This window comes from Theobroma cacao, chromosome 5 (genome assembly GCF_053813885.1).
Source record: "Theobroma cacao isolate CCN51 chromosome 5, ASM5381388v1, whole genome shotgun sequence".
In the NCBI taxonomy this organism is placed as follows: Eukaryota; Viridiplantae; Streptophyta; class Magnoliopsida; order Malvales; family Malvaceae; genus Theobroma; species Theobroma cacao.
The window spans coordinates 31,736,408-31,761,606 of record NC_142643.1 but is presented as its reverse complement, the minus strand read 5'-3'; the positions used below and the strand labels follow the sequence as shown (position 1 = coordinate 31,761,606).

Here is a 25,199-nt window from a genome sequence, read left to right as displayed (position 1 = left end):
TTAATCATTTGATAATCATGTGATACTAATATAATATTAACGTGAAATGTGAAAAATATTACAATCATATTATCATGCTTTATTATTTTGACTAACAATAGTTAGTCTATAATTAATTATAAAAATTTATTTAAATTAAAATAAAATATAAAAATTTAATTGAATACGATAATAAAATTAAAATTTATTTAAAATTTTCTAAATAGTTAATAATTTTTTAAATATTATGCAATTAAAAAAAGTGTTACCCGAGTTCTCTTGAGCCATTCTGGTAATTTCGACTATCACTCCCAAGTCCCCACGCTTGGGGGCAAAATCCACAGGCGGGAAACATAAAGCGAAGTCCAAAATAGGGTATTTTCAAACTTGTTACCAGCAATACCTTTTCTCTCTGACGCTGAGAACTTGAAATTGGACGAAATGGAGAGAATTAACGTGGCCGTTCGAACAAGGCCGCTATCTCCGGAGGATGCGAAGACAAGCCCTTGGAGAATCTCTGCCAATTCCATTTTCATCCCCAATCACGCCACCAAGTTCGAATTTGGTAGTTCCTCTCTCTGATTAATCAATTTCTACATCTTTTTAAAGTTCATCTTTGCTTATTGTTTGACAATTTTTTTTGATAATTTAGATCGGATATTTGGTGAGGATTGTAAGACCGAAGAGGTTTATGAAGCCCGTACCAAAGAGATTGTGGCGGCCGCAGTTCGTGGATTTAATGGTGCCATTTAATTTAATTTAATTTGTATTCAGCGTTTGTTTAATTTGAGTCAATATGTAGCTCATTTTAAAAGGTTTGGTAGGTTTTTGAAGTTTGCATTTTCTTCGAAATGCTTCTAGGGACTGAATTTTCCCCTATTATATGCTAACAGGCTCTTTTGAATATATGTTAGATGTGAGAAAAGTAAATTTGAAAGAAAAATAAAAAAAAGATGAAAGCACTAAAAATATAGAGAAACTTTCTTCATGTGTTTTAACAAAATTTGGGTTTTACATTTTTCATCTATTGTATATTTTTTTAAACAATTTTTGTCTCATCTTTCTTAGTTTTCAAACTCTAATAGAGAAAGTCTATTTTGATTTTCCTTGGAATTTGGTTTGAACACACGATTTGGCTATTTTGATAATGGAGGAATACTTCACTTTTAGATTGAGATGGAGTTTTTGAGGTATTTTACAGGCCAATTGATAGCTATTTTCACTTTCTGAGTGGGAATTGCTTCTATTCTAATGAAATGCTGTTGGAATCTTTCCATTAAACAAATGCAGCTTGAGTTTAACACACAAGTATCTCTCTCATTTGCTGTGAGCTATTCATGATCTCCTAATTTGGGATTGGTGCATCTGAAGCAAACTTTTGTGGAGATTGTTGTACTTTTTTAGTGGTGTTGTTGCATATACTCTAAATTTAGAATTTGCTATGGTCTTATGTTCACCTATTACCAATCGGTTTTAGGTTGGATGCCCAACATGGTGTCACAGCCAAAGTAAATTGTTGCCCTGGTTGTTATTGTTGTTATTTGTTGCCTCGGTGGTGTTATCTCCATCAGTTAAGTTTAGCATTTGCTATTTTCTTATATTTTTGTTGATTCCATGTTGCATGCTTAACAGTACTCATTCTAATTATTTGGAGCTTGTTAACTTGAGCCACCGGGGGTTAAGTAGCTTTTTCTAGATGATATACATGGAGTCACTTACATTAGAATTTTCAGTTAGTTAGATTTTTTTTTTCTCTAAGAGCCTTTTCTCCAATTGTAGGACAAATAAAGAAATTTCTCATTCCTTGTCCTGTAATTTAATAGGTTTAGTTAGTTGAAATTAATGAGCCTGTTATACATTGCATGCTCATTTTGTTTGTTTCCAAGATGATATGTGCCTGTTATACCTTCTCAACCTTAGTTACTTTATTTCAGGTACAGTTTTTGCTTATGGACAAACTAACAGTGGAAAGACCCATACAATGCGAGGTTCGGCTGCTGAACCTGGGGTCATTCCTCTTGCTGTGCATGATTTATTTGGCATAATACAACAGGTAGGCATACTGACACTTCTAGCTTTTAAAATCTTGTGCTATTTATATATTTTCGAAAATTTTAAGATATTTGGATAATCTCTAGAAATAACATTGCAAATTAAAGAATATCGATGAATTGCTATATAAAACAATTGAAGGTAACTACAGAAGAAAGATAGTTAAGGGTTTGAGGCATTGGTTAGCCCCATTGTTCTAATTATTACATTTTTCAGTAATATTGTTTTAGTTAGAGATTAATGAGTTGGTTGAGCTATTCAAAGATGGATTTCTTTTCGTGGAAACCATAAAACAATGAGTTTTGAAGTGTACTTAGGGTAGAGGGTGCCTTGGGAACCATTTTATGAGGTAGAGTCTAGTTCAATGCATGCTTGAATGCGAAATATATGCCTTTAGCTTTGTTAATATTTGGTAACATCAATGATTAATATGCCACATAAATGATAAAAAGTTGATTTTTCTTTCTATTGGAATTCCTACACTTAGTGACATCAAAATTTCAAATGAGGTGTTGCATAGCAGAAAAGATTCTCTTAACAAAAATTTTAGTTAATATATTTGTGGTTGGCAGATGCTGGTCTGATGCAACAAATGGAATATTCTGTGTATACAAATATATGTCATGTATTTTGTTCTTATTGATGGTTGCAAAGAGATGATTTGGGCCTAAATAGTGAAAAATCAAATTGCATAGAAAGTATGTTGAAATTTTGCTTACTGTTTTTAGCTAGAAATGGTTTAATCTGGTTTGCTTTAGGTGATAGATAAAACTTCAAATGTTGTACCAAGTTGAAATTTTTTATGTATTATCTTGTTCACCAGTCTAAAGTTGTTGAAGCTCAATACATTGCCATGTGCAACTGATCTATAATGTATTCATCTCTTTGGGGGCTTCCCTAAAAAGTTGGCAATTTAGACTTGTGTCCTAGCTAGCTGTTCTTTGCAACCCAAGGTTGGTAGTTGGTGGTTTGGTTAAGTAAAAGTTGCCATTACTATGATGATTAAAATGTAATTGTCGTATTTTTTTTGCTTGGTCAAATGTAGTAATTTGTTTCGTATTCTAACATTGGTTTAGCAGAGTATTGAGCTTGGTGCGTTGTATTGATTCATGTGGTTAAATCTTTTGGCTTGTGATAGCAATAAATTATTTGGGAAAGCTACCTATTAATCACGATTTCTTAAAGTTTGATTTTTTTAACACTTTTCAAATCTTAATTTCTTATTATGCATTTAAATGTTGAAGGTTCTGTTCAAGGACACAAAAATAAGCAAGAAAAATATCATCAAGTAAAATAAAAAATATAAACTCCAAATTTATGATTGACTAACTAGTCTGTGACCTTTTAAGTTCAAAGAAATTTCCTTAAAATATTTTTGCACTATGTCTGCATGCAAATTTTTCTATTTTCTTATTTTAATTTCAGGATGTGGATCGAGAGTTTCTTCTTCGAATGTCTTATATGGAAATATATAATGAAGAAATAATTGATTTGTTAGCCCCTGAGCATCGAAAATTACAGATTCATGAAAGTATAGAGGTATTAAAACTGCAATAGTATTTTTTTCTGCTTTATTTCCTATTTTCTTACTAGTAAATCATTTTCTCTTCATAAATGTAGAGGGGAATATATGTTGCTGGCTTACGCGAAGAGATTGTTGCCTCTCCTGAACAAGTACTCGACTTCATGGAGTTCGGAGAATGTAATTTTTTCATCTTTTTAATAGTTTATACTTCTGCACAAGTTATTTTTTAATATCTTCATTTAATTTTTTTTTGATTGAATTGTCATTAGTTTTGAAATAAAATAAAAAAATGTCTAAAATTGTGATGATTGCCCTTAAAATCAAAGATAGGAGAAATGTGAAGTAGAAAAAGAAGAGTTAGCTTACGTATATTAGTATATCTTTTTCAATTTTATTCTATTTATTTGAATTCACTCTTCTATTTTTATATTTTTTATTTTTTAAGGTTAATTACACATTTGATATCTAAATTATATTGAAATTGTCAATCTGTTACTTGAAGAAAAAAAAATCGCAATTAAGTACTTGAATTATGATTTTGTCTATCAGTTTGCACTTTTGACTAACTCCATTAGTCAAATTAGTGACGTGTTAAGAAACACCTAATTAGATCATGCCACATGTCTAAAAATTTCATGTCATTTTTTCTTTTTCATTTTTGATTTTTTTCCTAATTCTTTAATTTTTGAATTAAAAATTTAAAAAGAAAAACAAAAAATTCTAGAAAAGAATAAAAGTCAATAATAAAAAAAAAAACTACAAAAAATTAAAAAAAGGATGTTAAGGATATCGAGGAGAGAGAGAGAGAGAGAGGGGCAAGACAAGAAAAGAGGGGTCAACTAGCGATGTCATGTCTGCTCGAGTGTCACGAACTACGCTCCTTCACCTAAGTATCTGATAGTTTGTGCAGCACTTGAGTGGACGCTTCCACGCAAGTAAGCCAAAACTCGGTTATATCTCCCTTGGTCAAAAGGCATAACGAGAAATTCGAATGCGCCATACCGTGTTACGCAAGTGGTTTTCGGCTCACCTTCCTCGGCCACTGTTTTTTGATGGTAACTCGATCTCAAATCTAGTTTGGAGAAGTACTTTGCAGCACTTAGCTGATCAAAGAGATCTGCTATAAGAGGGGTAGGATATTTATTTTTAACTGTGATTTTATTCAAAGCTCGATAATCCACATATAATCGTAAACTCTCATCTTACTTTTTCTGAAAAAGTATTGAGGCTCCAAAATGTGCTTTTGATGGTTGGATGAATTTGGTTTAAATCAACTTGTCTAATTGTTTCTTTAGCTCCGTTAACTTTGGTTTAAATCAACTGGTTTAAATGTGCTTTTGAGCCATCCTGTATGGCCCTTTTGCAGGCGGCTTGACTCTTGGAAGTAATTCTATCTCATGATGGACAGCTTGTTGAGGCGGTAGGACTCTTGGTAGTTGTTCTGGCATCATATTTTGAAATTTTTCTAAAACCAGTTTCACTTCTTGGTGTATTGGGTTTCTGTTATTTTCACCTTTGTAGATGGACATGGCCACGTAGGAGGGCTCACCTTTCTTGATCCCTTTTTTAAACTGTATAGCCGATATCATCTTCTTCCCGTTTGTAGGTAGGATTGTAGCTAGTACCACACATGATCGTTCTCCAAAAAACATTAAACAACTTGCAGTAGGGAAAGGGATGACTTGTGCTTTTGTCATAAAATCCAAGCCTAGGACAAAATCAAAATCATCTATAGTGGCTACAGTCAAGTTTATCTTCCCTTCTCAAGAGCTAATTTTAATCTTTACGTCTTTATCATTTCCCATTATAGCTGAAGCTAGTGAGTTAATTGCTTTCATCTGTCCAAAATCCTTCTCAACCTTAAGACTGCACCTCTTTTCCTCTTCCGAGGTGATGAAAGTGTCTAAGGCCCTCGTGTCAAGCATGGTTTTGGTACTTTTCTCATTCAACAACACCTTTACATACATTAGACTTCGTTGGGGCTCTTTCTTCATCTTTTCTAATTGTGCTTGCAAGGCGCTGAGGAACCGAATAGAACTCATTCGTGCTAGCTCTTCCTCGACTACTTCGACTGTGGTGTGGGATGCTGGTGTCTCAACATTGGCAGTCCATATCGCACTAAGAGCTGCTCGATGAGAACAGTTAGCTACTCAATGAGGTTCCTTGCGTAGAAAGCAAGATATCGGTGGCCGTGGCTTGAAGTTCTATGGCTTGTTTGTTCTCGGTTGGGGTGAATCTCTAACAGGTGGTCTTTTATCACCTCCTTCACTTGAGGGTCTGCTTACTCTCGAAAATTTTACCCCATTGTTTGAGCTAGAGCTACTGGTCTTGGATAAAGGGTCTTTTCTTTTGTTGGAGTTTTCACTATAATCAGTAAGGCGCTCAATAGCTGTCATTGTCGAAGTCACATCCTGTACCTCTGTACCTCTGTTGTTGTAACTCTATCCTCGCCCATGGTTTTAGACCTTCTAGGAAATAAAATAGTCTATCTTTTTTAGTTATATTCCTAATATCTAGCATTAAATAGAGAAGTTTCTCACGAACTCCCGTACTGATCCCGTTTGTGACAACTTCTGCAACTTTCGTCAAGTCATATACTTAACATTCTTGAGGAAAACTAGTTCTTCAATTTCTATTTTAAGTCTGCCCAAGTGTTGATACGACACTCACCATCGGTGAATTTGGAACTCCAGCACAACTTTGCGTCCCCAACAAGATACATTGAAGCCATCGCCACTTTGTCCTCTGACTCCGTGTGCATAGCTCGAAAATATTTTAGAATATTAAAACGGAAGTTTTCCAACTCCTTAGCATCTTGGACCCTTTCGCATCGCTTGGGTATTGACACTTTGGTCCTTTTTCCTCGATTTCTTGGACTCCCACTGACATTACCTGCAATGATAATCACAAAATTTATCTAAGCTTTTAGTTTTCCAATCTCGCTTTGGAGAGTACTCAATGCATTCTTGGTCTTATCACTTAGGGTATTCATCATCTCAGATAGTTCCCACTGGATTGTCTCAATTTCATCTATTTGTTCGCTTGGAACCATATGAACTTTTACTGCGGCTACTAGTTTATCCATCTTTCAATGGTCCTTTGGTGCACTCCGCGTAGTCACCATTTTTATACTTTAGATCAGCACGTCTCGCCTGTGCTCTAATACCAACTGTCACGAATTATGCTTGTTCCACTAAGTATGTGATAGTCCGTGCGACATTTGAGTGGACGCTTTCAGGTAAGTAAGCCAAAATTCAGTTATATTTGATCCAACAATAATAATATCAACAAATTAAACTAAAAGAACTCGTATCAAAATCAAAAGGCATATCGAATACCATATATGCAACCACTGAGTCATAAAAAAGAAAAATATTTTAGTAATATGAAATTAATTACAAAGGATCAAGACACGTCATCGTCGGGCCATAGGGGTAGTCCTAGATGATTCGTTACAAACATACCTTTACCAGTGAGGCAGCCTAACAATCCGCTGATTGCTCATCTCTTATAAAGAGTTTACGAGATTTTACAAGTATTCTACTAGTAGCCATTACAACACTTGAAATGAGGACATTCCTTTCCGAAAGGGTCTTTCCCCCTAAAGACTTAACAAGTATATTTAGAAGTGTCACCACAAGCTATTACATTGTTTGAAAGATGAACATTTCTCTTACAGATACAAAAGACTTAATCTCATAGATAACTCTTCCCTATCATAGTCTGGTACAAGGTTGGCTCATTACATCAAGGTAGACTAGCACCCCAATCTGCCATGGTCTAGGTAGATAGAGTTAATCTGGCTAGAGCAAGCCAGATTGGCACGATTTGCCTAGCTTGAGGTAGATTAGTGCCAATTTGCTTAAGGCTAGCTAGATCTCTGTCGGCCAGCCCTTTTTCCCTTTTCTGTTTGCGTCTCTCTTCCTCTCCCCGCTTGCCTTCTCTTTTATTTCTCTCCCCATTTTTCTAGTTTCCAATTTTTTCGAATTTTTTTATTTTCTAGATTTTTATTTTTGAATTCCAACAACAAAATATTTTTAGAAAAAATAAAAAAGGAAAAATCACATTACTTTCTTCGACACTTGGTGCGACATGACACATTTGACTAACTTTGTTAGTTAAAGGTGCAAATTGATGGATGGATGCATATTTCGAGTGCTTATTGGTAATTTTTTTTTCTAGGTACCAAATTGACAATTTCACTCTAGTTTAAGTACCAAATGTGTAATTAACCTTATTTTCTATGATCCAAAATTTAGCTCACAGGCATATTGGAGAGACAAATATGAATCTACACAGTAGTCGATCACATACCATTTTTCGCATGGTAAGTTATAAGTACTTAATCTTATTTTTAATATGAGTATATTTGCACATTTGGCTTACTATATTAGCTAACTAGATCATTGAGAGTCGGGATAGAACTGAAGATGGCGATGGAGATACGGTTAATTCCTGTGATGCTGTTCGAGTATCAGTTTTGGTAGGTGATTAAATAGAACAACCATTTTTCTTCTTTTATGTTCAATAGATTAATAAAACGTTTTGGTAGTTGTCAATGAATATCTTGTTTAGTTTTATTAATACTAATTATCATTTTTTGTCAATTCTTTTTTGTTCTTTTGCTCATAGAATTTAGTAGACCTTGCTGGATCAGAACGCGCTGCTAAAACCGGTGCAGAAGGTGTCCGGCTAAAGGAAGGTTCCCATATTAACAAAAGCTTGATGACATTGGGAACAGTGATTAAAAAATTGAGTGAAGGTGCTGAAAGTCAAGGGTATGTTCATTCGTTCGTTCATTTGCTTTTTTGTTTCTGAGAAAAAAGTGAGGTGCTATTATTTTTCAAATATTAATGATGTTAAGAACATTTTGCAGGGGTCATGTTCCATACCGAGATAGTAAACTTACACGCATATTACAACCTGCTTTGGGAGGAAATGCAAATACGGCTATAATATGCAATATCACACTTGCACAGGTAGTAATCTTTAAAAACAGCTTAGTTGATTGCGTCTTCACAAGTAAGCTTCAACACAGCTGCAATCATTCCTCTTTGTTTGTTTTACGAAGACTAATTTGGGCACTCCCTCTGTCTCTAGAATGTTTCACTTATTGACTTTTCATAGAGTTGAGGAATAAAAAAATGAAAAAAGAAAGGATAAAGTGGGCAGATTTTGAAGTTAAAGTGTCTGTTTAGGGGGTTTCATTTCTTTAAAATGGTTTTGACAAAAGGGTAAAATAGAAAAACTTGGTTTTAAATCTATTGAATGTGACACTTTTAAAAGGGTAAAAGTGACAACGTGAGAGTAGAGGGAACAATGTTTAAAGAATATAACTAAAATTTAAATGATTAAGCATTATTTGGGGGTTTGTTTAGTCTTGGACAAACATTTTAGTTCAACCTAAAGGGGAGATTTATTTACTTGTGAAATTATGCAAGCCAATCTCAGCATCATATGTGCAATAAAATCACCTTTTATTTTATTTATTGTTAATTTTAATGCTTTCACATTTTTTTGTAACTTACAATGTGGTTGTTGGCTTTGATTTACTTGCAATTCCATAATCAATCTTTTATAATGGCAGATTCATGCAGATGAGACTAAAAGCAGTCTTCAGTTTGCAAGCAGGGCATTGCGTGTCACAAACTGTGCTCGTGTGAATGAGGTTTATTCTGATTTTTGTTGTGTTACCTATGTTGAGCTTTCATTTAGCATTTATTCTTCTAGCTGGCCTTGAAGATAATTCCTAGTACCCAGTGGCATGTCAAATACATTGGATCTTTATATGTGTATTGTTAGCTTAAGTTCTTATATCAAGGCTAACATGTATGCTTGTTTGCTTAAATCTTACTTAAGCTTGTTCTTTTATGTTAGATTTTAACAGATGCTGCTCTGCTAAAGCGTCAAAAGAAAGAGATAGAGGAGCTTCGAGCCAAATTGCAGGTTTGCAACTATCTTTGTGGTTTTTGTGAAATCTCAAGAGATGCTTTTTGGAAATAGTGACTCAGTAAATATTTTGTGTGTTTTAGGGTTCTCGTTCAGAACACTTGGAAAAAGAGATTCTCAATTTGCGAAATACATTATTGCAGGTATTATAGTTTTCACATGATGATTTACTTACATTTTACAGAATGTTTGAGTATGTTATGGAAGTTGCAAGGCTCATTTTACAGTCTGAACTGGAGAGAGAGAGGATAGCTTTGGAATTGGAGGAAGAAAAGAAAGCACAAGTAGAGCGTGAAAGGGTGTTGCAAGAGCAAGCAAAGAAAATAAAAAATTTGAGCTCAATGGTCTTGTATTCAAGTAGAGATGAGAGTCGAGATCAGTTTAAAAAGGTTTATCTAAAATAACTCTACCTTCTTTGTTCTGCAATTGGTTTTCTATTATTGTGTATACATTCTCTACTTTTGTTAGCTTATCTACTAATGTGATCACAAATTCTATGAATCTAAATAATTTGTGCTGTCTATATGAATCATACTAGAGCCATTCCAAGTAGATGAGCGGCTTGAGTTTTAATATGTAAAACGAGGAATGTAAAGGATTTGGACATTTATAATAAAAACCTGAATTGAAGAATCATTAGTTAGTATTATATGATTTGCATGTTACTCTATAAACAAGGAATTGAATAAGCAAATGATAGTTGTGCTGATGACAATGCCATGTATTAAGGGTTTAGTAAACTGGTTTGCAAATTTCATCATGATTGGCTTGATTTGTGCATTGAGTGAAGTCAAGTGCAAGTGGTTTCTCAGGACTTGAATTGGTTGATCACCAGCTTCTGTAACTACAAGCTGATCTTTGTAAATTCCATTGTAATGTGCTTAGTTCATTCAAGTGTCACTTTTAGAATTACTTTAGCAACCAAGTTTTGCTTTCTGTTCCGTTTCATCAGTTCACTTCTGTTAAAGGTTCAGTAAGCAGATAAATATGTAGGTCTGTGTTGATGCCACATTCAGATCCCTAGACTAAGCTTATATGCCATTATCCTTGATTCAGTTTTTATCCATTGGGTGATATGATAAAGAATCCTATATGTTGTTTAGTTGAAGAATCGGATAACACATTTATTATATGAATCAATCACTGTTTGTGCTTTTAAAATGAGAATTATAAGTGGCTTGTTTTGGTCTAATATTTGAGGGGTGGGTGTTGATTTTGAAGTCTAAATTCATTGTTTAGGATTGATTTAAAGAAGTTCGATTTGATTTTGGGTCAAATATACTCTGAATTTTTAAAAGGTCCAAATCGAAGACTGCATTTAACTGTTTGTTGAATTCAGCCAATTAAAATTCTCTCCTCAAATCTAAGATTATTTTAAAAGCTTGAATTTTGAATTCTAGATTTATCCAAACGAAGAATTTCACATTAAAAAATTATAAATTAAAAATTAACATCCAAATCTAAATTTAAATTCCCAAACACAACCTAGAGAGTTTTGGCATTATGTATTTGCTAGCTCGTGTTCTACTCTGAGTACATAAAGCAAGGATAAAGTTTGCAACTGCTAAACATTTACCTCAAATCAAAGTTCCTTACCTTAGCACTGTTTGGTAGTTTGTTGGATGCATATTGGATACATGTAGTCTTCTTTCGTCTACATTACATACCTATCTTGGCCTTTCATTTTAATTCTTGATTAAGTTTTTTGTTTGTTGCTGTAGGAAAAGAGGCGAGATACATGGTGCCCTGGGAATCTTGCACGGGAGGCTCTTCGAGAGGTAACTTTTATGTTTCTTGCTTCTGCTAGGATAACAAACTTAATTCAGGCATCATAATAGAATTTCAGTTTCATTTTTCCACCTTCCTTATGGGTGTGAGCCCTAAATCAATGTGAGATTGTACCTTATATACATAATAAAATTAAGATGTCTTGTTTGAGCAAAGTGCAATGATGTAGGATTCCTTTAATAGGTAAAAGCATGAAATATTTTGTGATGATGTTAGCACGTGGAGGAAATTGATGAATGCAAGATTTTCTTCTTTCTTCTTGTTGTGATGTATCGCTGTTTGCTAGTGTGTGGGAGCATCAGAATGTTGGGTTTTAAAAACGTATGATGATGTAGAATTCCTTTGTTAGGATAGCATGAAATATTTTGTGATCATTTAAGCATGTCAATGAAATTGATGAACTTTGAAGGTGGTTTTCTTTCTTTCTTTATTACTAGTCTTCTTATCCTCATACTCCTCTTAAACATAATCATGGTTTGAAAGAAATAATAGGGTATAGGAAAATGCTTCATAGGATATTGTTGGACAATTTAAGATAAGACTTTGTATTCTACATTCTAATTGATATAGGATGTTAAAAGTTCTGACTCTTTAAGTATATTCCGTTTAACAGAACTTCGGAAGGGGGTTCAAATGTTAAGTTGTTTCTTTTAAAGCTTTCACTTGCTTGCTTGACCTCTTTGTTGATAATATTAGACTAGATTAACCATTGACCGCTTCAATTCTTACTTACGGAGCACTCTGCATGTATTTCTAAATGTAAAGGTGTATAGCAACGGATACCATCCAAGTTTTTGAGATAACCTACCGGCATTGAAGGGAGGGTGAAATGTTGATAGAGTTTTGTTGATGTAGCTTAGTTTAGTGGTATTGATTCCTATCATTCTGTGTAATACGAATTTTAGTTATCTATATAATTATTTAGTGACATATTGCTTTGGTTTAAATTCCACAATATTAATCTATATTTTTTTCAGTATCAGATGGCTTGAATAAAGTCAAGTTTGGATAAATTGTTATTTTCTTTAGAATTATAGTAACAACAAATGACTATTTTAATGGTAAAGTGGGCTTCTTGGATGTGGAACTCCATGTAAGTTGGAGTGGGGAAGTTTCTATCCCCATAGGCTGGGATGGGGAAGAAGGGCTTTCTAAGTGGGGCCTTGTCAAGGAGTGACTTCTAGTGCCTGCCCTGTTCTGTTGCTGTTGCTACTTATGAAGTATAATTTATAATGTTATTCTATATTTTTTCAACCTCATGTGTTTTATGCAAATTCTTGAAAATTTTCTTCTTGTGCTTTAATGCAACTTTTGTTTTGGATGTATGCTAACATTAATTTTCTGCGCTGTAGTCCTACTCAAGTATCCAATCAAACTCATCTGCCATAAAACCAACTAAATCTCAGCGTGATATGGGACCACTTCTTTCATTCGAGGAGTTGGTGGATGAAACTGAAATTGCAGATGACCTAAGCAAGCAAGATGAAGATTGTAAGGCTAGTGTTTTGGAGGACTGTACTCTTCCTGATGCATGTGCTTTACTGCATGTAACGAACAGGAGAAAAGTGCTACCAAGGAAGAAAAGCTCCTTTGTGGTTTGTACTATGCCCTTTTGTGTAAATGTCCTTGTATTAATCTTGCACCCTAATATGTATTATTCATTCAGGAGGACAGCGAACTACTGGAACTGCAAACAGAATATGAGGATTTGCTTTTAAACTTTGAAACTCAGGTCACTCATAATACTTGTTTCTTGTTATTTTACTATGCATTAGCGCACAAATTTTCTCCATCTATTTATTGACGCCATTTTATAAGCAGAGGACTATGAGTGAGATAAAAATTGATTGCTTAATGAGAAAGCTGGCTGAGGCTGATTCCTTTCATAATATGAAACATATTGAGTCTAATGACCATTCTGCGTTTCATGCCAACAAAACCAATTGTGCTGACAAGAATATTGGTTTGAGGGAATTTGAAGCTATTCTTGTGATCAAGCAACTTCAAGAGAAGGTTTATGTTATTATTTTTAGTATTTCTCTCTCTCTCTCTCTCTTTTGTAAAGTGTCTTTCGTTGCACCCACCAAGAATATGTTGATTGATGGTTTATTTTTTCTGTTTATGTCTATTAGATTAAGATACTGGAAACAGAAAAGTCTTCAAGCCAACAAAATCTCAACAGTCTTGTTGAACTCGCAACAGAGCAGAATATATGTGCAAGGGAGAAGTTTGATGAGGTAATAGTTGTTGGACCAATTATTCATAACCTCGCTATGCTTCTTATCCTGTGGATAGCTAAAACCTATGGTCTGCTTCACTCACGTTTTGTAATCTGCTGGGCTTAACTAGGCTTAAGGAAAACTGAGACCTTTTCATGTACTAGACTACCAGTTGCAAATTGACACTAAAATTTCAAGTCTATTTAGGCCTACCCTACTTTTCAAGGACCGCAACTCAAGAGTAAGAGGAAAAAGGAAATTCAATTGAAAATAGATTGAATATGACATCTTTTGCAGCTTGGCTTTGGGTTTTTTAGTGCAAATTTGTGACTGCTGTGATCTTGTTTTCAGATGCTAAAAGCAACATGAAATGCTGGTATAAAGCGTTCTTGTAGAGTATGGTTGTACAAGAGCAGCATTAGAACTTTACAATTTTAGTCATTTGTCATGACTTGAAAGATTACCTTTTCTTGTGATGTGTTTCCCTAGGAAAGTATCTGTGTATTTTGTAGATGGTTTTCATTATGGAGCTGATGTGTGCATTAAACAGTCCATCATTCTTATTACAATTTTCAAGGATCAAATGTGAGGAATCGAACTTAAATGCCTTTGTTCTCCTAATGAAACTCCAATGATGACAAAAATCATCTTTCTCATTTTTTTGAGGTAGAAGGGTAGAGGATCTTCACATATGTCAATTTGTAGGCTTCTAGCACATCTTTTGCTCATTAGTGGTTGTATCAAGGTTATTAAGCAGTAATTTTGCATCTATCTTAGTTGATTGAGTGGATAGGTGGATGGATGACTTTATCTGTGCGTCTATTCCGTATGTGTACGCTAGTGTCACCATTATCATTTTTAGAAATTGCATAAAACTCAACCCTTTTGACTTTTCTGAGCTATGTTAAGGTTTTGTTTTCTTTAATCTAGTTTCAATATGGTTTTTAATTGGTGCAATCTGTTATAGCTTTGTGAAGAGCTTCATAATGCAAGGGAGGAGGCAAGGGTGGCTCACGAAAAACTTGCTCACAGTGAATCTGGAGGAAGAAAGGATGTAAGTTCTGCATGTGTGTTTATATAAGATTTAAACTGACATATGCGTGCACATCCTTGTCTTCATTTTTGCATGGATTTTTCCTTTTCTCTCGTTAACAATGTCTGATATGTATTTTCTTTATTATGTGTAAATATTCTCATGTCAGAAGTGCATGAAACTGATTTTGAGTCTTGATTTTGTAGGGGGACTGTGATTTTGCGATCGAGCTCTTAAAGGAAGTAGAGGATCTAATTTCTGAAGCTCAAGAGTCAAAAGAAGTAGTTCAAAGTCTATCATCCCTTGTGGATGATGCTTTTCAGAGTTTTTCTGCAATAATTCAGGAATTTCTTGTGAGTAATTGTGAAATATCTTTTGAGAACTACCCTTAATATCAACTGTTAAATTTTTTTAATAATAATTCTAAATTTGAAAGAAAACCGCTGAAGGCAATATTATTATTAATTGCATTTGCATCCTATCTCCATCTAAATTGTTTAGTTTTATGCATTGTATACAGGATTTTAATGGGATGATGTGTCAGAATTCTGTACAACAAAAGATAATTATTGCGAACACTGAGAAATTACATGGTTGCATGCGACAAAGGACTTCAGAACTTGAGAATGATAAGGTGAGGCATTTGGATTTTACATGTGCATAGTGTGTATTTTCTTAATCCTGTTTCTGTTATATGAAATTATCATTGCTATTAGGATTCCAAGATAAAATATGTGAGCTAATACCTGGCTTGTAGCTTCTTTTGCACAATCAATCTGTGGATCTGCAGAAGCAGGTACAGGAACTAATGGAAGATGCTCAAAACCATGCAGCATCCTTGACGGTAAGATTTTTATCTCTCATTTTACTTACTACAGTATGCATATATGCATATCATATATGGGTGAAGATGCCATTCTCTAACATTGGTTAATATTGTTTCAGGCACTCTCTGAAGAACATGACTGGGAAAAATCACAGTATCTTTCTCAAATTCATAGTTTTGAAAAGGAGATATCATATCTTTCGTCATGTTCCTTGGCAAGAGAAAAGGAGAGTTTAAGAAAAGATTTTGAAAAAACAAAAATGAAGTTGCAAGACACTGAATCCAAGCTCAAGAATACTATTCAGGAGAAGACAAAACTTGAGGTTCAGTGCACATGTTTTGAATTTTAAAGTTTGGCTTAATTATGTTATCAATCTATATTAATCTGCTTTCACATTTCTAGGGGGAGAAAGCATTTGCTGAACGAGAGATCAAGCGATTGCATGGTCAGAAGACTCTTCTTGAGCGTGACATCAGCAGACGTGATTCACTAGCTGGTAGAAGGCGCGATTCAGTTTTTGATAGGAATTCAAAGATGTTTGATCCCAAGAAAGCAAAAGCACTTGAGCAGACAATGCAGGTGATGATGATGGGACTTGGCATGTGTTTCATAGTTCTGCAATGAACATCTAAAATGCAAAAAGAGTTAATTTGATTTATTAATTTCAAATAGAAATTAAACATTCAACAGTTTTTTCTCTAAATTCTTGCAATAATGAACTTGTTTTTGGGTGAGTCCATTTTGCACAATCTCATTGAAATCTTACAGGTATTGTTTTATATAAGCCCTTTTGTACTTCTATGTAATCTTTTAATACATCAACAACTTATGGACTGAAAATTGAAACCAAATTGAATACAAGAAAGAATTGATCCACACTGAGCGAAACCAAACTCTATGGTTTGAAGCAGTTTCAGTTTTATTTGTTTTTTTGCTCAGCCCTAGTTGTCATTATGATGAATTTTCTCTCACCAAAGTTCTTGATAAATTTTCTCTAACTTAGGTTAAAGGATTGCCTTTCTGTAGCTTAAAAAAAAATTGCAGTTTGTTGTTTATTTACTAGTTCAATACTAAAACATTCAAAGCATGCTGGATATTTAGAATCTGAATACTCTGTTTGATTTTTATGCTCTTAGGAAGATTATAAAAAGCTGGAGGTTCTTGCTTTTGAAATGGAGACAACTATAGCTTCTCTGGAAGAGGAATTAGCAGCTGCACACAGGGAGAAGCGAGAGGCTATATCCAGAAATGAAGATTTGGCCTTAGCATTTGAAGCCCTGACCAAAAAATTCAATATCACAAGCTCAGAAATGAATGCTCTGCATGAAGAACTCTCTGGCCTTGTGAGCTTCCTGTTATTCTCTTGTTATCCTTTTGGTTACTCAATATTGTTATCCTTCTTTAAGGTTAAAATGGTAGCATGCATATTTTTGTTTAAATCTTAAATATGGCCTTCTCTCACTGTACAGAGACTTAGTTTGGAACAATCTAATTCTAATCAGCAAGAAATGGAAAGCTCCATAAAGAGGTTGCTTGCGGAGAAGGAGGAGTTGGCAATGGTAGTCTAATCCATTGTTGAATTATGAAGAGAGCCTAACCTTTTTTACCTTAATTGTGTATTTGTTATTGTAATCTTGTTCATTTGATTGTCCCTTTTATCTTGCAGCAACTTACTAGTTCTCTATTGGAAATGGAGGAAGAAAGGGCAATACAGTCTGCTAGGGAAAAGGCTTCAATTAAAGCCATGGAAGAGAACACAAAGTTGTACAATTCTGAGATAACGTCTTTATCAGAAACATTATCTGAGGTAAGACTTGAAGTTTCTCATAGAGAATTGTAGAACTTTGTCTGCATTATTGAAAAGGGTCTTATGTTTTGCTTTCACGAGTTCTTGTCCGTTTGCCATATTATTTTGGAAAGATGTGTGGCATTTTTATAGATTATGTGATTTGTCACTATGCTATCCCTTGGACGGCAGTTAACTGCTTGCTTGTGGAATTTTTTGACTTTTCTTATGCCATATCTTTTTGGAGTTCATTTTGCATCCTTAATAACTGGAATTATAACAATACTTGTTCCTTAGTGTGGAATAAGTTAGATGGACAGAAAGGTCTCAGTCTCTTTCATCTACTATCATTATGATCAAATATTCTAGTTCTGCAAATCCATTTTCAATTTATAATGATGTTTAATTCTTAGTGATTTTGCTGCTGAAGATGTATCTCAGTGGAAACTGAAGTTCTTTAGCTTTTAGACCTTCATGACTAGCATATACTAACTCTAGTAGTTTAATTACTTATCTTTGTATATTAGTTTATTCTGGTAGTCTACCTGTTCTGTGTAGTATTTTACTGTCAATGGACTTTTGATTGCAACTTTAGGATTTCTTATGATTGCATTCATGGTATTGTGTGTAGTTTTCTGGGGGAGAGTGATGGTTTGTGGAGTGACATTGTTGATTGATACTTCTTCATGGAAGAAGTGTCTTGTGTATAGGTGGCAATTGGGCAGAACTCAGTTGGGTCATTTCAGGTTCTAATTGATTGGGTATAAGTTATCTTCTCCAGCTTTCTTTTGCTAGAGATGGAAAATGGTTCAGGTTCTAACTGCTTGCTTGTCGGTTTAGGTCGCGTCGGGTTTGGGCTACCAGATCACGTTGTTATGGTCAGCTTTTGCCATCTCTACTTGTATGTTTTATGTCTCATTTTGTCCATTATATATTACAAAAGTTTTCAGCAGAACATATTTCGGCATGGAGGCTTTCTCTTTTTTTTTTTCTCCTATCAAGCCACATGTAATTGAAGAAAAAAAACGTGGAGTACTAGAATGTAAGAACAATCCCTAAAAGAAAGGGAGTTGGTGGGGGCTTGGGTTCAGTCTTATATGCATCAGCTTTGGTGGGGGCTGGGGTTCAGTCTTATGTGCATCAACTTCTTCGCTCTCCACTTGAAATTAGTGTTGGTTTGGGATCTTAACAATCCCATACATCTGTGAGAACTGAAATCGGGAAGGAGCACTGGTGCTTATAAATTCCCTTTGTCACAAAATAAGTCTAAAAAATCAATGCATTTGTTGATTTTATGCCATAGGAGAACCTTTTTGGTGTGAGAACTTTCAAATTCTATGCTATATATTAATCTAGTAAAAAGTCAGTGAAAGAGCTTTCAGCTTGAGTCGCATTCTTACTAGTCTGACCCTTTGCCAGACATTTGAGAAGTCAAAATTGTCCTATCCAATCAAGCTAATCTAATTTCATTCTTATTCGAAGAATATGTCTACATGCCAGACTAGGTTATGCAGTCATATATGGCCAAAATCTATAAGAGAGATCTCTGAATTTTTTTACTACACCTGTGAGACAGATTTCAAACTGTTAAAGAATAATATTTTCTTTCATTTGGTTTAAGTTTTCCACTAATTCATAGTTGCTTTCCATTGAACAATCTTTTAATTTTTACTGGCTCTTTTTTTATGACGATTCATGGTTCTTTAAAATCAATGAACAGTTTGATATATAACTTGTTTTAACTAAAAGCAGTTTGGTTGCCGTACTCTGCTTTTCTGGCAAAATAAAAATCAAAATTTGACTATCATAAACTTAATTTGGGGGTTAACAATTTTTAATTTTAAAACATCACCTGAATGCAACTATATTGAGATTTTAGGTGGTCGATGCATGTGCAGTATGATGGAAGAATTTTGAGATTTCAAGTGAATGTCTTTGAACATTTTTATAGGTGGTAAGGGAGGTGGGATTTGTGTAGAGATTCTAGTTTCAACTTTGGTCCAAAGTCTTAATTTGATTCTTTTACTATCTGAATTCAGCAGTTTTAGCCCCTTTACTCCAATACTTTCAATAAAAGTCGATTTAAGGACAATTGGTAATGGTGTTAAAATTCTATCACTAAATTCAGCAACATGGCCTTTTTATTGATGATGTGCTATGGAAACTTTGAATTTTTGGCCACATGGCACTCATTAGCACAAAGAAAGTTTAATTTTAACTTAAAATACTAAAAATTGATTGTTGTAGAATCTTAAAAAATATGAACTATTATTTAATTAAAAAAGAATGATTACCAAAAAATTAAAAAGAAAATGTCTACAAAAAAAAAATTGGCCAAAAAAATTGTAAAAAAATTAAACAAAACAACAAAAGGAAACAAAAGTCAAGGCGAGAGAAAGAACAAGTGTGGGAGAAAGACTGGGGATGCGGAAGGGGAGAGGGAGGCATCCGGCACCAATCTGCCCTCCTCTAGTGAGATCGGTGCCACTACGACTCCCTCTCCCCTATCTATCTCTTCCTTTCCTCTCTTTTCCTCCCTTTCTGTCTCTGTCTCTGTCTGTCTCTCTGTCTCTCTCTCACACACACATAGATACTAGTTCTTCCTCTTCTATTAATTTTTTTTTTTGTTTTGTTTAATTTATTTAAAAATTGTTTTGTTTCTAATTTCTAGTAGTTTTTTAATATTAAAAAAAATTTTAGATTAATATGTGCTACGTGGAAAAAAATTTTCCCTTAATCATGCCATGTTATCACCGGAATGCCACATCATTCAAGTAAATGGTAAAATACCATTATCAATTGTTCTTTAATTGACTTTAAATGGAAGTGTAAGGATTAAAAATCGGGGTAAAGGGACAAAAACCATCAAATGATATAGTAGAGGGACCAAATTTAGACTTCAACCTTCAGAGTTCAAGCCATAGGTAACAATGAAGGGTTCTTACCTGCACCTCTTTGGACTTATGTCCATGTCTGAATTTTGAAACTTTCAGTTCTTTCAGAACTCATGTTATGCATCTGTCTAATGTTGTGAGTTCCAGACAACCTGCTAGAATTTTGTTGTGTTAATTTCAGGTTGTGACATCTCTTATACAGGTTTTAATATATTTGTTGCTAGTTTTGTAGTCAAATTTGCTTGATAGTTTTTGTATATGACTTGTGGAAAAGTCCTCATTATACAAGTGCAGACAATCTAAAAAAGAATAGGAAAACAAATTAGTATAAAGTACATCTAATCCAAACTGTACCTGTAACTTATTTTATAGGTAAGTATCACATAGTTTCTTTTGTATTAATATCTCATTTTCTAGCCAATACTCCTATTTTTGAAAGGTATTTATGTGCCCTTTAGCCCAAATAGCTGCCTTAACTTTTTATTTTGTGTGGATGTTCTTTGCAACAAAATCTTAGTATAGAATGTTGAACTCCAGAATGCTATCTTGTTTAACTGAGGATTCTGTTATATATTAGGTGATGAAGGAGTTGGAGTCGTGCAGAAAAGAATGCAATGTCCTAAGGGAAAGATTGATATACTTTGATGAAGATGCAACATTGGAGAAAAAGTGCAGGTTTGTCTCCTGGATTTCTTTGCCATATGTTTTCGATTGCAACTTGGTTGTATTACCTGTGGTAGCCACAAAAAGATGAAAACTTTGTTTTAGTGCTAATCAAACAAATCCCTTAATGACATGGGCAGGAGCACTGATACGGTAGGCAAAATCTGATAAAATTATTATAAGTCTCTCACACTGCTATCACAGCCTTTGTTTTTAAGGGAGACATAATCCTGAATGCCACTAAATTGCATTATTTCTCTTTGTTTAATCCATTGTAGGTGTGAATAACAAAAATAAAATAAACCTGGCTACTGGGTAGACTGTTCTCTATGTTGCATTTGGACTCTTGAATTTGAAAGGATAACTTGAATCTCATTTTGAATTTAAATTGTTTGGTTGAATCTAAAATTAAGTTTGTGAATTCATTGATTAATCTTTATTACATTTGTATTTGAATGTACACATATATGGGTGATATTTCAAATTCATCACACCATTCTAGCTAAAGTCATTGAACCTTAGCTAATTTTCACATCTTTGTATTTATTTTCACGACCTGCATGACAAAATAAATCTGGAGTCACTGCCAGATCTTCATAAACCACTAAGGTTTCCCCATTCTTTGTACTCCACCATCTTAACACCCCCTCCCCCTACCCTAAATATAAATAAATGAATAAATTGAAAAAAGGAAACAATTGAAAGCAGTCCGCTGCATCCTTTGTATAATCACTAGTTTTATAGGTCCCTTATTGCAAGTTATGGACTTTATTTTTCTTTAATCAAACTAAATGAGAAGAAAGTGTTGAGGAAGTCACTTAACCTCGCCTATATTCGGTAAGAAAATACATTACCAAAAGGGAAGCAGCCTGTACGTGGTGTTTTTCTATGCTCTCAGAATTAAGAAGACTTGTACATCCATCTGCTTGTTAGATGTCCATCAGTTTCTACCTACTCTTCAAATAAAGTTCAAGACATCTTTTGGAATGTGAAAGGAATTGTTATTCCTCTTTCATTCCTATTGAAATAATTTCCCTTCCACCCTTCTCCCTAAATTCCAACAAAGAAAAGCCAATGCAAAGTGGTTACTATGATCATTGGTTGCTACTTATGAAGTAGCAATTCATTTTCATCAGGTAGTCTCAGTGTCGAAGATAATATTGGTCATTACCAAATATAAAATATCATAATCAGTAAGTATGCATAATGATTTTTCTTTTACCCTCCTTCCCCCTACTTGAATGATGCAGTAAGCTGGCAACTAACTCAATGAATTCTACAGATAGGTTTCATAGTTCAAACTATTGAGCAGACTTGGTCAATATTGCTGATGACCTTAGCACTCTCGTGTGATTATTGAGATGCAGTAGATATCCCATCCGACATATATGTTTTAATTAATCGAGCCTGGAGAGAATCTCATCTACATTAAATCTGTTGCATAGACAGCATATGTGTCAATTAATTGCTACCTCTGTTACTCAGACTCTTCATTTTCTTGAAGTACCTGCATCCAACACATATCCAACAGACATGGGTATGGAGTTCTGACTCTCCAAATGTATGGAAATGCATAGAATTAATTGAATGTACCTGTGTTGGACACATAAAGGTATTTGACACTGAACCCTGAGTCTGAATAACATATATTGCTACTAAATCATTTTTATAGGTTCACAAAACAGATGCTTTCTAGTGAGAAGGGGTGAGATTATGTGATGTTTGGTGTGTAGGTGACAAATGTATCAATGGTCCCTGTTCTCACTATTAGCTCAGGTCCAGTAAAGACTAAAGAGCCTTTTTTTCTTTTCCTTTTTCTTTGGGTATGAAACAAAAGACTAAAGAGCTTTTCAATGTCCATGTTAGCATTTCAGCCTTTATTGTTTGAATCAACTTCTATTAGCAGTATGTTAAAAATTATGACAGTATCCAGCTTTTGAAGTTAGGAAGCTGCAAATAAGTTGATGAATTTTGAGTAAGAAATGAGAACAATTGCTTCATCCTTCTTAGTCTAAAAACAAAAGGAGGTATTTCCTGTAAGATTCTTGTACAGATGTGGTTATGAGCTTTATCTTTGCAGCAATAGTAGCTGATACATTGTTCAGTTCTATCAACTCTTTGGTTTAATATATAATATGGCATCTATTTCTTTCCCCCCTAACTTAAAGAATTTGACCTAAGGACATGTCCTGGAATAGTTAGGTAATAGAAGAATAATAATTTATGGTAGAGTTCTTGGAGGTATATTTCCTGTAAGATTCTTGTATAGATGTGGTTATGAGCTTTATTTTGCAGAAATAGTAGCTGAGAAATTTTGTGCTAGAAATATATTATAGCTAGTTGTGTGGATATGAATTTTTGCTTGGGAAGTTAATGCTATATTTGTTGGATATGGCCCTTCTATATGTAAACTTCTTTGAATACATTGCTCAGTTCTATTAGCTCTTTAGGTTTAATATATAATATGGCATCTATTTCTTTCCCCCCCTAACTTAAAGAATTTAACATGAGGACATGTCCTGGAACAGTTAGGTAATAGAAGAATAATGATTTATGGTAGAGTTCTTGTGCCACCTCATTTTCCTTTATAATTTTCAATTTTCATTGAGTTGCTTAATAGGCTTTCCATTCTTGCTCTAAATAAAAGTCTTGATGTTACTTAAAAATGTTAAATACTCCTGTCTCTGGTCCAAATTATGGTATCTAAGGTTATAAGAAGTATTACATTTTCCTTTCTGCTACATTTATTGGACACTAGTTGTTCAAACTTTGAGATTATGGTTATAAAGTTCATTAAAAAGCCACTTTTTACTATTGCAGCATGCAGAAGTCTTTACAGATTGACCAGCTGAAAAATGACGTGGAAACTGCTGATGCTAAAAGCAAACAAAGCCAGCAAGTATTTTCTTTATCTTACCCTGTGCTAATCTTATAACTAAAACACAACACACAATATTAGCAAGGGATGCACAGTAAATAATTGTTTTCATTGCAGATATTGAAGTCAAATTTTGAGATGCTTTCTTTGGAGCTTCAACATGCTCAAGAGGAGCTGAGTATTATCAAAAGGGAACGAGATGATTTATCAGCTAAAATTGGACAGTTGGTTGCTAAATCTGACCTCTCAGACGAACTTCAGGTTTCATCTGTGTGCAGCACTGCAAAATAATCTAGTATTTATTATTTAGAGACTGAAACTTTTAGCATATTCTTGGCAGAAACTTAAAAACCAACTTCTCGATATGTCAAGAGAAAGGGATAAACTAGTGACACAAATTGAAGAGCAGCAAAGCAGTCTGGTTGAAGCGGAAATGCTCAAACAAGACTCTAATGATGTGGTTGGTGGATTCAGGAAAAAAAAAAAAACCATTTTTCTCATTAGTATCTTACTAGGTTGAGAATTATCTGATACCATGTGAGATTTTATTGGCAGTTAATGGAGGCCAAAGTTGAAGTTGAGGAACTGACTAGCAGATTGTCCTGTATGGAAGCCAAGATGCACAATGTAAGTAATTGGACACTATCATTTATTGGACCTGATTTGTCATTCATTTGATAATTATAAGCAAATGAGTTTGTCTCAAAGTGTATGTTCACTTGTTTCTAGAATGATCTCCGTGCTGATCTTTAATCTTGTATACCAGCATTTGGTATGGAGGAACAGTCTTGTCACTGTTGAAATCCCAAGTCTGGGATGTGAGCTTTCTACTTAGAAAATGAATTTCTAAAATGATTGAGGAATTAAGTTTATAATTCAAATAGTTTAGACTCGTGATCTTTTATCATTTCCACTGTTGCACGGAAGGGTACATGTCTATTTTTCTGGCATCATTTGGCTTTATCAATTGCCTCCCAAATCCCAACATTTGAACCATTCTAATTCCTTAATTTTGGTGCTCAGTGTTGACTTCTGACATGTCATAGCTAGTTAAAGTATGTTGGTATATAGCCTCCATATTTACATGGAAAAGATGATCGTTTTTATTGTGTACTTTTATTGAGCTTGTTCTCTGTGATTTCCATCTTTCTGAATATGTTTACGCTTTTCTTTTAATACAGGATCAAGTCAACAACGGCAAGGAAATGGCAAAGCATAGAATGAGGCTTCGCGGAACACAAGCACAGTTGGATGCCCTTCGTTATAGATACAAACAAGCAGTGGAAGAGTCAGATATCATGAACAGGAAGTTTGAGGAAGCTTCAGCAAACTTGAAGGAACGGTTGGCTTCAAAGGGAATTGAGGTACTCAACCTGAAGAAGCAGCTTGCTGCGGCCTCAGGCCAATAATCGAGTCAACACTCCTTGTGTTTTTAATCGAGTAGTTCGGTTTCGAATGGTGCCCATGATAGAGAAATTCATTGTGTACCTTCTAAATCTGTTGTAAATGGTTATTGTTAACAAGTTGTTATGCACACTGATTAAGATGTTACTTAGAAAATGTTTCCTCGTTTAATGCATTGTCGTCACCACAATCACAGGAAAAA

At 34.3% G+C, this 25,199-nt stretch overlaps 1 protein-coding gene across 3 annotated transcripts; it reads left to right on the top strand.

Annotated features, from left to right (window-relative positions):
* The first annotated feature begins 272 nt into the window (after nt 1–272).
* LOC18598763 (P-loop containing nucleoside triphosphate hydrolases superfamily protein) lies at nt 273–25,199 on the top strand. 3 transcript variants are annotated; one of them, XM_088806807.1, is made up of 33 exons: nt 273–544; nt 632–721; nt 1,914–2,032; nt 3,457–3,570; nt 3,652–3,733; nt 7,816–7,883; nt 7,959–8,039; nt 8,189–8,334; nt 8,433–8,535; nt 9,144–9,224; nt 9,434–9,502; nt 9,589–9,648; nt 9,733–9,894; nt 11,227–11,283; nt 12,646–12,888; nt 12,960–13,025; nt 13,250–13,306; nt 13,426–13,530; nt 14,480–14,566; nt 14,752–14,898; nt 15,066–15,179; nt 15,303–15,389; nt 15,491–15,694; nt 15,775–15,951; nt 16,509–16,715; nt 16,842–16,931; nt 17,039–17,179; nt 20,630–20,727; nt 23,536–23,614; nt 23,711–23,854; nt 23,934–24,053; nt 24,149–24,220; nt 24,775–25,199. In XM_088806807.1, exons 1-33 carry the CDS (start codon nt 421–423, stop codon nt 25,000–25,002), a joined length of 3,822 nt encoding a protein of 1,273 aa, XP_088662933.1. In that variant the 5' UTR covers nt 273–420; the 3' UTR covers nt 25,003–25,199. The 3 variants fall into 3 exon arrangements, with proteins under 3 accessions (XP_088662933.1, XP_017977671.2, XP_007028489.3); XM_018122182.2 differs by having other exon boundaries at nt 13,115–13,306; nt 15,336–15,389; XM_007028427.3 differs by having other exon boundaries at nt 13,115–13,306.

Coding starts and splice junctions, on each gene's coding strand:
- LOC18598763 (XM_007028427.3), top strand. CDS start 421: ATGGAGAGAATTAACGTGGCCGTTCGAACAAGGCCGCTATCTCCGGAG. Junction 8,536..9,143: donor GCAATATCACACTTGCACAG/GTAGTAATCTTT, acceptor TTATAATGGCAG/ATTCATGCAGATGAGACTAA. Junction 16,932..17,038: donor AGAAGGAGGAGTTGGCAATG/GTAGTCTAATCC, acceptor TTTATCTTGCAG/CAACTTACTAGTTCTCTATT.